The sequence below is a fragment of the Microcaecilia unicolor genome, chromosome 2 (assembly GCF_901765095.1).
Source record: "Microcaecilia unicolor chromosome 2, aMicUni1.1, whole genome shotgun sequence".
NCBI classification, from domain to species: domain Eukaryota; kingdom Metazoa; phylum Chordata; class Amphibia; order Gymnophiona; family Siphonopidae; genus Microcaecilia; species Microcaecilia unicolor.
This window is the reverse complement of record NC_044032.1, coordinates 260,825,686-260,838,975: the sequence shown is the minus strand read 5'-3', so window position 1 is coordinate 260,838,975 and position 13,290 is coordinate 260,825,686. Positions and strand designations below refer to the sequence as shown.

Sequence of the window (13,290 nt, the reverse complement as noted above, 5' to 3'; positions counted from 1 at the left end):
TAGCACCTGCCCATAGTTCCAGAACCGAGGGCCGGCCTTCCGCAAGAAACCGCACACCTGCAAGAACAACTTGTTCCGCCACTCCTCTGGGAGGAAAGCTTTCTCTAGCTTCATGTCGAACAGAACCCCCAGGTATTCCAAGGACAGAGTTGACACCAGGTGACTCTTGGGAAAGTTGATCACCTAGCCCAGAGACTGCAAGAGTGCAATGACCTTGTTGGTGGCCACCTGGCTCGCCTGTTCCAATGATGCGTGAATCAACCAGTCGTTGAGATAGGAATGCACACCTATCTCTTGCCTCCACAGAAAAGTCACCACCACCACCACCGTCACTTTGGAAAAGGTACAGGGAGTGGTAGCCAGACTGAAGGGCAGGGCCTGAAACAGAAAATGATGGCCCAGCACAGCAAGCTGAAGGAACCACTGGTGTGGTGGCCAAATCAGGATGTGCAAATAGGCCTCCCTGAGATCCAGCACCATCAAAAGCTCTCCTGGTTGAACCACAGCAAAGACGGACCACAAGGTCTCCATACAAAAATGCCAAACTCTCAGAAACTGGTTCACTTTCCTGAGGTCGAGGATAGGAAGGCATCACCTTTTTTGGGCACTACGCAGTAAACGGAATACCAGCCCATGCGAACCTCAAGATGGGGCACCAGAATCATTGCTCCCAATTCTAGAAGAGCTTGTAGCGTGGCAGGCACCACCGCCCGTTTGGCCATCGTGCCGCACCGAGACTCTTATAAAAAAAAAAAAAACCTGTGAGAGCAGAATTCAAGTTTGTAACCATCTCGTATAATATCCAGAACCCACTGGTCAGAAGTGATCTTAGCCCACTCCTCGTAAAAGAAGGTCAGCTGAACCCCTAACCGCTGACCCATGGAGCAGGCTAGTGCCCCATCATTGTGAGGCTTGAGAAGCAGTCCCCTGCTGGGCTGAAGGTCCGAACTCTCTCCTCATTGTGAAAAGACAAATAGTGCTGGAACTGAGTGCTCAAAAAGGCTGCCGAGGATCAGCATGGGTGGTATTGGCATGTCTCCTGAAGTCGAGGTCTTGAAGGACCAGCATGAGCAGCGGACCTAGGTTTGTCCTCAGGGAGATGCTAGGTCTTGGAATCCCTCAAATCCTTCACAATCTTTTCCAAATCTTCCCCAAACAGCAACTTCCCCCAGAAGGGTAACCTGGTCAACCGCTGTTTAGAAGCCATGTTAGCCACCCAGTGGCGAAGCCACAGCAGCCGTCTTGAAGTAACCACAAAGGCCATCTGCTTGGCAGAAGCCCGCACTAAATCGTACAGGGCACCCCGCCAAATAGGCACATCCAACCTCCATCCAAGGCAACACGGACGCCCGAGAATCTTCCTGGTCTGGCTCCAACACCTGGTGAAGCCAGCTCAGTGAAACTCTAGCTGTGTAGGAACTGCAAATAGCCACCTGCAGCATCAGGGCAGCAACCTCAAAGGACTGCTTGAGGGAAGCCTCCAGACATCGATCCTGCATGTCCTTCAAAGCTACGCCCCCCCCCCCCCTTCACAGGGAAAACTAGTCTTCTTGGTGACCGTAGTCACCAAGGCATCCATCTTAGGGAGCGAAAAGTGCTCAACCCGGTCTGCATTGACTGGATAGAGCCGAGCCATGACTTTTGCCACCTTGAAGCCTCCATCCAGATCCATCCACTGCACGAAAATGAGCTCTTGAATAGCCTCATGCACTGGAAACGCTCAAGAAGGTCACCGAGTGCTGGCCATCTTAGGGTTGAGTATCACAGCCACTGACGCAACAGGATCGGAAATATTTAAAACCTCCAATGCATTAGAAATCAACAACGGGAACTCTCCTCTATGAAAGAGAGACACCGCTGAGGGGTCATCCTGTTCCTCCTGGAGGAGCTCTTTCTCCTAGACATCCTCCAGCCCAGCACGCCACGACAAACCCTCAGAAGTGGCTAACAAGGAGGGGGCTCAAGCCACCAGCACTAAGGATCCCACTTATAAGGAGGAGACCATCTAACTTCATTTAAGGACCGGATCGTACTCCAGGGAGTTGGACAGCTAACCCAGGTCTTTAACGGGGCGCTGCGGAACCAAAGCAGGGCACACTTTAACACACATGCTTGATACATAAGCAGAACAAATTCTGGTGGGAAAAAACTCTCCCGAGGTTCCTGCCCCCGCTGGCCTCCCAGCTCAGGCCTCAAAGACTTCCCAACCAGCCCCTCTGGGGCAGCATCATCAGGCTCACGCAGGGGAACAGATGCCCTCCCGACATCACCAGCAAACAGTGCATGGCCTAAAACTGCCTCACCAGCGGTTGACAAAATGGCTCACATGCCATGCGTGGCAGCGTGGGAAACTGTGGCTTCCATCACCAAAAGGGCACCATTCCCTCCGCCGGGTTCAGTGCACTCAGCGCTGCAGAAACCATCTGCCGAACCCCGGCCACCACAGTGGGAACGTTTAGCTGACTCTGCTGCCATTTCCTGCTGCCTATGTAGCAAAAATAAACAGAACAGCATGCACCCAGAGACGCGCAGCCCGAAGCAGTGGGGACTCCCAGAAGAATCAGCACCTCCATCTCCCTGATCCGTGGCTGTAGTTGAGCCACTACTCACAGTTCAGCTCTTAAGTGGCTGACTCTGTGAAATTAAGACTGTCTCGGTTTCACTTTGGGGTTTTTTTTTTTACCAGCAGAGGTTTTTTTTTCCCCCCCCCAGTTATGAGGAAGGAAACCTCAGCCACAACCAGCCACTGGAAGAAAAGGGATATTGGAGTGAGGCAGGGACCTAACTTTGAATCCAGAAGCTGATGAGAACCATCCACCACCTGCTGTAGGTAGAGATATATTAACTGGTGGAGGAGCTGTCTGGTATCATTGCCTTTAATCTGTTTATCTCTAACTGCACCTGCTGATAGGCAGACATAACGCACTAGTCCTGGATTCAGCTAATGCTAAGGAATGGCCAATACCATCATTTGAACAATTAAATGGAACATATCAAAAGTTTGATCATTGTTTATGGTCAATGCATTGAGAGGGCGATTAAGCACCAAGAGTTTTGTTTTCTCCTGGTTTACCTTCCGTTCAAAAGCTGAGGCCCATTATGCCAGGGAATCTAATCCTTTCTTCATCTCTGAAATTATATCCTGAATATCACCTCAAAAATTGATATAGATTATGATATCATCTGCATACATCAAGAGATGAAAACCCATAATAGTTTCTTCATCATAGATGCCATCATATTGTTAAATTATATAGACAAGATGGGTAAGCTCTGAGGAACTCCACACGTTAATGCCAGGCTGAAGACAAGCCCCTCCCATTTTCACCTGGTAAGATCTACTCATCAAAAAACCCCTGAACCAATCCAGTATCGTTGGTCCAATACCATAATAATTCAACAAGCCTACTGGATCAAATGCATTGGACATGTCAAACTATCAAAAACTCGTCTACCAACACAAATTTCTTGCCTAACTACCGACAATAGTGTGGCCAATGCTGTTTCTGTACCATACCCACCTCTAAAGTCTGAATGGGATCATGCAAGATGTCATTATGCTCCAGCGTTTGTAAGCTGCAATGGCACTAGCCCCTCCATCACCTTGACCAACAAATATATAGAGGCTATTGGTCTATAATTAGCTGTGACATTCAGTTTTACAGTTGTGCCCTTTTGGATAGGAGTGAGAATGATACTTCTTTTCTCTACTGGAAACATCCCCCATTCAAATAATGTTTAGGCTCTGAAGTAGAAACAAAAGGAATGTCACATGCCTTAGTAGCTGAGCAGGGCACGCCTCTAACAGTTAGACCTGGCATACTTATATAAACAGGATTTAACAACCAAAATAGAGGGGAATGTAAACTGAGTCCATACTCTATCTGATATAAAATACTCGCTTCAGGAGGTTCTAATATTTCTAAATAGTTTACAGCATCCATTTGTTGTAGTGGTAAGGAATTTCTTATTTTGATAATCTTATCTTGAAAATAAAATGCCAAACCTTCTGCTGAGGGAGAAGCTTCCTTAACTGAAAGCAGTTCCCTAGAATTTTGTATCCCAATAGACCATAGGTTCTTCTAGAACTTGGGAAAATCCACTGCTTATTTCTAGGATAGGCAGCATAAAATCTTTTTACTCTTTTGGGATCGAACCTGGACTAACTTCGATCTGTTAACCAAAGAAACTATCACTCAAGCAATTAAATTCTCCAAAACCCACTCCAAACTGGATATCTGTCCCAGCAACCTAAATAAGGCTCACCCCCCCAACGTTTCATAACAGACCTTACATCACACATGAATTACATGTTACAACACTGACTATTCCCCAAGGACAAAGGAAAAAACTAAACGACACAACCAACTATCGACCAGTAGCATCAAGACCCCTGGTAGTCAAACTAATGGAAAGTATGGTAACCACACAACTCACTAACTACCTAAACAAATTCACCATACTACATGAATCACAGTCAGGATTTCGATCCAACCATAGCACTGAAACAGTGCTAACCACTCTCATAACCAAATTTAAACAATTAATTGCAACTGGAAACAATGTGCTCCTCCTACAATTTGACATGTCCAGCGCGTTCGACATGGTCAGCCACCAAATACTCTCAAACATCCTGGACTACTTCGGGATTGGAGGAAACATACTTAGAGGGTTCGAAGGCTTCTTAACAGCAAGAACCTACCAAGTGATAGCAAACTCAAAAACGTCAACACCATGGAAACCTGAATGCGGAGTACCACAAGGATCACCACTCTCGCCGACTCTTTTTAACTTAATGATGACACCATTAGCCAAATCACTATCCAACCAAGGACTCAACCTGTACATCTATGCAGATGATGTCACGATATACATCCCATTCAAACAAGATATAACCAAAATCACACACAGCCTCCAAATAATGAACTCATGGGCAGACGCATTCCAACTAAAGCTAAACACAATGTCTCATCCTGTCCTCACAATACAATGCAAACAAACCCAATACCATAAATACCCCGGACTACACCCTTCCGATCTCAGACAGCTTGAAAATATTGGGAGTCACAACTGACCGAAATCTCGCACTAGAAGATCAGACGAAAAATACAACAAAGAAAATGTTCTACTCAATGTGGAAACTTAGGATCAAACCTTTCTTCCCAAGGGAAGTATTCCGCAGCCTAGTACAATCAATGGTACTAAGCCATCTAGACTACTGCAATGCCATCTATGCTGGATGCAAAGATCAAATCATTAAGAAACTTCAAACCGCTCAAAATACAGCAGCCAGACTCATATTTGGGAAAGCAAAATACGAAAGTGCCAAACCCCTAAGAGAGAAACTACACTGGCTTCCACTAAAAGAACGAATTACGTTCAAAGTTTGCACCCTGGTCCACAAAATCGTTCATGGGGAAGCCCCGGCCTATATGTCAGACCTTATAGACTTGCCTACCAGGAATGCAAAAAGATCAGCACGCACATTCCTCAATTTCCACTACGCAAATTGCAAAGGGATAAAATATAAATCCACATAGGCGACCAGTTTCTCATACATTTGTACACAGCTATGGAACACACTACCGAAGGCCATAAAAACAACACAAGACCTAACTTCCAAAGGCTACTGAAAACAGATCTGTTCAAGAAGGCATACCATAAACATCCATCTTAAATACTAAATAATAAGACTTTACACAACCTAGACATAACTGAAATCTTTCACTGAACAACCTCTTTGCCATTAATGAACAAGCACTACCACTTTAATCTTTATGCAGAATAGGATCTCTCCATAGTCGATGACCTAATGTATGTTACAATCCAATCTATTACTCAGGAACCTTCGTGCATTACCAGAATATATTCCTCCTTACCATGAATACATGCACGATATATATCTATACCATGATCTGTTCCATGTATGTTATGTACCATCATGTTACCATGTATGTATGCACCTTAATGCAATACCACTTGTAATTCTGTTACACGGAAATGGCAACTGCCATTACAGCAAATGTAAGCCACACTGAGCCTGCAAATTGGTAGGAAAATGTGGGATACAAATGCTACAATAAATAAATAAATAAAATCTTGCCAGGTAATTGTGCACTGCTGGAAATAGGATATTGGATTTGAAGTATCTTTGGTCTGTCCCAGTATGGCAACACTTGTGTTATGGTATAAATTCCCTATTATTTTTCCCAAAATTGCTGTCAATTTTACCCCTGGTTTCATATTGCAATAATTTGCCATTTTAAATTTTCATATCTTTCTCCTTTCTTTACCACAGAACGTAGAAGTTTCCCGTGACCCAGAAGAGGCACTAGACACTGTACCAGAACACTTTTAAGGACAACAAAACAAGAAAAGGAGATATTTCTTCTTCTCTTTACTGGTAGCTCTTTTTTTGGCCTTATCATGAAAGATCTCTCACCACTGCTGGTAGTAATCGGAAAGACGTGCTTATGCAGTGTGAGGAAGGCGGGTGCCTATCATTTCCCAAAGTACAGATGAGAACAGAGCTCTCACCCACCTCTTTTTCATCTGTAAAAAAGATAACTGAAGGCTATGCCCACATTTACAAGAGGGGGCCAAAAGCACAACTAGGAACTCAGTATATAGTTTGATGGGGTAGTCCTTCAGCAGTTGTTTATTATTGTTATTTTTCTTCTTACTGTAGGTGGATCTCTCAATTTTCTTTTCTTTGCTAATTGTTCTACCACACCCAGCTTCTGCCCGTCTTTTATTCTTCACTCTCATGGGCAGATGATCAGAAGCAAATGCGGGTGCTAGAGACCATTAGCACCATACTAGTGCCTGCATTTGCTACTGGCCCATTATGAATGCAACTAGCATGCATAGGGCTCTTAGCGCAAGTAGCATGCAAATGCATGCTAAACACATTCCTTCCCAATGATCATAAAGGCAAACCCTACACCAGCTCTGAGCTCGCATTAGGGTTTGCTGACCATTGGGGAGGCATGGTGAGCCCCCCCCCCCCCCCAGCATGTATTTGCATACTAGCAGGCCCCAAATACCCCCAATACAAACCGCAGAAGCATAACCCCGACCCCTCCCTCCTCCAACAAAGATATGGGGGGGGGGGGGGGGGTGATTTGCAGGGCACCAGGGCTTTTTTTTAATCTCCAGCCCCATCCCCCTAAACTTGTGTCCTGGAGGGGAGGGGGGGAGGGGAAACCAAACATCCAGCCCTTGTGTCGCCAACTGGGAGTAGGGGTTCAGAGGGAGAACAGGGCCATACTGGTTGGGGGCTGGTGGTCTCACACTTTAGGGTAAAGCGTAGGAATCCTCCCACAAATTTGCATGCTATTATTTCTGATCATAAGGGCAGTAAAGCCCCATGCTGTTTCAGCGCTATTTTTAGAGCGCTATTGGAACAGTACAGGACTTTCAAGTATCTGGGCATCAGTTATTCACTTACTACAGCTTTCCTACCATATGACTGGTGGGAGAGGTGTTTGGGCCACTAGGTAGCAGTAGTCATATTGCTAATAAAACAAACCATAACAAAATAAAACTTTTATTAAGCCAAATAAAGTTTCATTTCCCTATTTGTATGAGCCAGCTGCAGCAGGCTCTCTCCTTCACAACTGCATGCTACTTTCCTTGTGGAGAATAGGCAATATACACAAACCAGAAGAATACCATCAGAATTGCAATTGGAGGAGGAGGAGGTGTTAAGCACAGGCCAGAGGAAGGCATCATTGATAGAACACAGCTCAGAGAAAGACTTGCAGAGAGGATATATGATAGCAACAATTAAATAGTGTAATAAAAAGACAGAAGAGGCCCACTGCTGGTCACTGGAAATCTAAGAAACTGTCAGCAGGTAGTATATGTGGTGTAGGATTCATAAGCAAAGGGGTGTAGAAGCATGAATCAGTGACGAGCTGGTGTAGCAGCTTCATCCATCGCCTCCTTGTAGTGCGTCACCCAGGACTGAGGATCCTTGTTCTGAATCTGATAAAACGAAGAGAATATATTAGACTATATATGCCCTCAACCCCTCAGAGCCAGCCCATAAAGTATGAGCTACACAAAATATAGTACAAGCTATAATAGCAGCAGCACTAGGCTGTAGCACAAAAGATTAAACTCTAATCAGCAAATTTTCATAATTAAAGATTGAACTTAAGTTCATTACTAGCTTCAGCTCCTACAAAGGGAAGATCATGTTAAAAAAAAAAAAAATAAAGTGACCAGCAGTAGCCTTATACTTCTTTTAGCTTTCAGCGTACTAAGAACTGGTAAAGCTTCCTAAACCTGTCCTAGTATATCCTGAAACCTGGACTATGAGCAAATGAGAATTTGATCTACTGCAAATGTGTTTTATGCACATAGTCCAGGTTTTAGGATATTAACAATTGTGAGGATACCAGAACATGTTAGAAAAGCCCTACACTTTTTATCAATAGCACCACAAGACTCCAATGACAATTACCCAAGGATTTCTCCATCTTTTATAATCCCCAATATTGTTTGGCTACTACAGGGAAATACCTTACGCTAGGAACACAAACAGCACCAAAACCCAATACACATGAATCCTAAATCTGGCTGTTAAGTGTCACTTTGCACAATGGCTTAGACTTACTTCCTTCCCACATGAGGCATTAAGTTTGGGGAACAGAAACCTAAACTGGTAATTAAGCGTAGGACCCTTAGCATGACAGGGAACAGCATAGCTGCTCTGCCACTGGGCCAGCTCAGAAGAGATAGACAATTACAGATTCTGCACTTACCTTAGAAACAAATTCCAAAATTTTCATCTTAGAGGTCTCTTTTACAGCACGGGGTCCCCAGCGGAACTCATACTCTACAGGTTCCGTATGTGGGATACGTGTGTATTCCAAGTACCTGCACAATAAAGGAAAAAGCATCACTTACAGTTCTACTAGTAGCTGGACAAGTCAATTCCTTATGAAAAAACACATATGTAAGGATTTATCTTCACTACTTATTTGGATTTTGCTCACACCTTTTTCAGTAGTAGCTCAAGGTGAGTTACACTCGGGTACATTGGATATTTTTCAGTCCCAGGAGGGCTCAAAATCTAACTTTGTACCCGAGGCAATGGAGGGTTAAGTGACTTGCCCAAGATCACAAGGAGCAGCAGTGGGATTTGAACTGGCCACCTCTGGATTTCAAGACTGGTGCTCTAACCACTAGGCCACTCCTCCACTCTTGCAAAAAAAGGGAGGAAACGTTTGGTGATACCTGCTAATTTTCTTTCCCCAACTCATAACAGACCAGTCCAAACATATGGGCTTTGCTCTGCCACCAGAAGATGTAGACAAACCGCAAGCTTATGGATCTTGCCCCTAAACAGGGTGGTGTGGAACCTGCAGCTCTGCAATACACTTTTTTTAATGCAAAAAAAAAAAAAAAATAGAGGCAAAACACTCCACAGAGGGATGTGCATATACACAACACACACACATCCAGCATGGTAAAAGTCAATTTTATTCAAACAAGCCTGACATGGCCAAATTCTGGCTTGCGCCTGCATCAGAAGCATAAACAATAGTCCAGTAAGTAGCCTTATTCGATTGCCAAGTAGTAAAAGCATATCTGACCAATGTATCCCAATAATGATCCACTTATGAAGAATAGTCTCAAGCCACATAATGAAACTCATCATTGATGCCTAGCCAAAACATGGCCTGTTGGGGCTTTTTTTTTTTTTTTAAATAAAAGTGACTTGCCATATTGTACTGGATTGTTTTTTTGTTTTTTTATACTTTATTTAACAAAGCAACACATGAACCTTCCCTGGGTCCCAAATGGGGCAGAGCTGCCATAGGCAACCACTGGCTCAAGGGATCCTCACAAGGTGTGCCCTAGAAACACTCAACCCTAAATAACAGCCTATCAACAACACATACTGACTGGGGAAATGGACTGATATGGTAGGACTCAAAGGAAAGAAAATAAGGAAGGAAATATTTGGTCTTATCTGCCAATCACCACCAGACTCATGGGATACAGCCAAGGAGAGCCCTATGAGGCCATCCACCCAGAACAGCAAAATCTGGAGAGTGTGCCATCAAAGCCTGCCACATCCCACCCTCTTCAAGAAGTTTGCATTGGAGGAGCAAGCACAGAGCACCCTATATATGCTCAAAAGCCCTGTGCAGAATGTATGTTCCAAGGACAAACCAAACAAGGATTCTCACAAGTAGGTGATGTATCCTGACAGAGCCCGCACCACACATGCATGCGTGACTTCCTACCTGCCCGAGTAATATGGAACCCACAATTTCACTTTCTCTGCATAACTAAGAAGATTTAGTTACCATTGCATCAGCAAGTACAATTTATTTATAGGCTTTTTTGTCTTCCTACTTCAGGTTTTGTGAGTTATCAAGGGAGTTCTTTTAATTTTAGTTTATCTTCCTTTCCATTTCTTAGTTTCTCAGCCCTTTTAGTTTCTTTCATATCTTGCAACTCATGGCCGTTTTTAAGCCCAAGTTCCCAGCCAGGTTTTAAAAAATAAAAGGGGAAAATTATTTTCCCTCTTTTCATCATTGATCCATTTGATTTCACTGTGGCTATTTTTCCCATGATGCCCCAAAAACCTGCCAGTGGGTTTAAGCGGTACACAGACTGTAACAGGACTAAGTCTATGACTGACCCAGGTGACGTGCCTAAAACGTTTGGGCCCTGATCATACGACTCCTGATTGTTCTTTTTTTTTTTTTTGATAATTATAACATTGCATTTATGTAATAACATAAATCACACATCAGGAAATAATATTACAAAAGGAAATCAGTATTTAAGGAAAAGAAATAAAAAATTTTAGTCCACAATTGTTGATCCAAGAACAGGAAATTTAAATGATCTCATACTTATCGGAGTAATTAACTTCTTACTTAAGCAGAGAGAACATGAAAATCGCTAACAGGTATAACGCTTACAATCCAAGATTAATGCAATATTATTCTTTTGTTGCAATAAATGCTTTTAACTTCTCTGGATCAAAATAAACATAATTTACTGAGTTCAAAGAAATATAACATTTACATGGGAACCTTAGCATAAAGGTCCCACCTATACGCAAAACTTTCTCTTTTAATAACAAAAATTGTTTCCTCTTCCTTTGAGTTTCTCGGGCAAAGTCTGGAAACACTTGAATTTTAGAGCCAAAGAATAATGAATTAGTGTGGCGGAAAAAAAGTTTTAAAATATTGTTACGATCTAATTGCAGAGCAAAAATAACCAATAATGTAGTTCTTTCTGTTATAGTCTCTAATGAGGATTCTAATAATTCTGTTATATTCAGATCATCTTGAGAGTTAACAGGTAATAATTTCCCTTGTGCTCCAGAAATATACATTACACGAGTAATCGGAGGGTACATCTCAGATGGTATACCTAATATTTCATTAAGGTATTTCTTTAGCATGTCAATTGCTGGAACCAATGGGCTTTTAGGAAAATTGAGGAAACGTAAGTTGTTAGCCCTCATTTGATTTTCTAAATATTCCGTTTTGCGTTGTTGAAGATTACTATCCCTCATTAAAACATTTATAGAGGAATTAATTGTTTTAACTTCTTTATCAAAATTCTCCATTTTTTTTTATTTGTTCTGCATTTTTCGACTGTAAATCAGATTATAGACTCTTTATATCCACCACAGCACCAAACAAAGTACCTGAAATTTGTTGCAAGCTGGTATTCAATCTTTGGATTGCATCCCATATAGAATCCATCGTAACGGTAGTTGGTTTCATAACTTCAAGATTCAAGGGCGATTCCCCAGGGCTTTTTTCAGACAAGATCCTTGTCGAAGCTGGCAACTGCACTGGCGTCGACGCGGCCGCGGGGTCTCCACACCCAGCCGTTGAAGACCGACTTCCGGATTCAACGCGCCGTTCTCTCGCGGCCGCCGTCTCTCGTCCCGGTCTTGGAGGCACCGTCAAAGAAGGAGGACTTAAAGATACTCCCTCAGCGCTTAGGTCTAGTTGTTCACCCGGACCACCATAAGCGAACATTCCGGTTCCCGGCGGTTGGAGTCCCGATTCTTCCAGCGTCAACTGTCTCAAAAGAGGGGGATCAACCCGGCCTGTGGAGGTAGGCACTACGGATTTACCCTTTCTCTTACCCATAACGGGTCTGAGAACACTCAATTGAGAAGTTTTTCGGTGGCTTTCAGGAGCTCTTTCCCACACATCTGCTCAGGCAGCCATCTTGGATCTCCTGATTGTTCTTTTTGTATTCTAAAGCAGAAGAGAACTCAAAGACAGAGAGGCTGTGCAAGAGTATTTTCAGCACGCAGAAGTTCAACATATCATCAAGAGCATCGGTCCTCATGGCTTCTGGAGCTGCAATGGACACTGGTGGCACATCAGTATCGAGGTAGTCTCCCCCTGCCTAGATGCCAAACACTAATAGCGATCAACTGGGCTGGCCATTCTTGAATCCAAGGCCAAGGACATGTGAGGATGCCACATCATCCTTGTCCACACTGAAGAACTCTGATGCTGGGCACCAAGTGAAAACAAAGAAGCACCGGCATCAGTCCTCCTTGAAGCATGGTGCAGGGGCATCAGCAACACTGGTACCCGAGAAGTGTTGTGTTGGGAAGATCGTTCCCCCTCTACTGAAGCAGTACCGATGCTTCTGATTTGACACAGACATCCTTGCAGGCTGTTTCCACACCAGCACTAGTCCTGCCTTTAGGAATGCTTGCCCTTGAGAACATGCATTTCCCTACTTGGATGATGGGCTGGTCAACAGCACATCAAATGAAGTATTAAAAAATCAATGCATTGAACTATTTGGTTGTTGGGGTAGTTGATAAACCCTAGTAGCTCCAAGTCCCTTCTGCTCCCAGTTAACAACTGGAGTAAACTGGAGCCCTGTTAGACATGGCACAAGCTTGAGCCATGGGTGGATACTCTCATTGCCATCGCCACTGAGGTTCAGCGCAGCCAGCAGGTTATAGCTCATGCACTGTGGAGGCCATGTGGCTCAACAACCTCCCATGGCTCACCTTCATTTGGAGAGCACCCAATGAACTGTTGCTTCTCAGTGGTGTCAAGCTACAAGGAACCTTTCAAACGTCATGACCACCCCATAGTTGGCCCAGTTGCTTCTCTGGTGGATGATTCGACCCAATTTAACCCTAGGCCTCCCATTCCAAAATCTTCTATCCCAGAGGCTTCGACTAAGGATGTATCCACTCTGAAAAGCCCATGTAGAAGGGCTTCAGACCCAGGTGATCTGGTCTGCTCAGGAGACCAAGCTATAAATCAA

At 43.8% G+C, this 13,290-nt stretch overlaps 2 protein-coding genes across 8 annotated transcripts in view; one reads left to right on the top strand and one right to left on the bottom strand.

The window, feature by feature from the left end:
- Nucleotides 1-6,838, top strand: part of PFKFB1 (6-phosphofructo-2-kinase/fructose-2,6-biphosphatase 1) — a 79,336-nt gene extending 72,498 nt beyond the window's left edge. For 3 of the 4 annotated variants that reach the window (XM_030194041.1, XM_030194042.1, XM_030194040.1), the window contains exon 14: nt 6,299-6,838. In XM_030194041.1, coding sequence (XP_030049901.1) covers nt 6,299-6,358 — 60 coding nt within the window. In that variant the 3' untranslated portion in view covers nt 6,359-6,838. Of the gene's footprint in view, nt 1-6,288 lie in introns of all 4 variants that reach the window. The other variant, XM_030194043.1, reaches the window with a different exon arrangement.
- A 695-nt stretch (nt 6,839-7,533) lies between these two features.
- The window catches only part of LOC115463489 (non-structural maintenance of chromosomes element 3 homolog), a 64,914-nt gene continuing 59,157 nt past the window's right edge, over nt 7,534-13,290 (bottom strand). For all 4 annotated transcript variants that reach the window (XM_030194036.1, XM_030194035.1, XM_030194037.1 and 1 more), the window contains 2 exons: nt 8,772-8,886; nt 7,534-7,989 (listed from right to left, as the gene is read on the bottom strand). In XM_030194036.1, the coding sequence (XP_030049896.1) occupies nt 7,909-7,989; nt 8,772-8,886 (196 nt within the window). In that variant the 3' untranslated portion in view covers nt 7,534-7,908. The remainder of the gene's footprint in view (nt 7,990-8,771; nt 8,887-13,290) is intronic.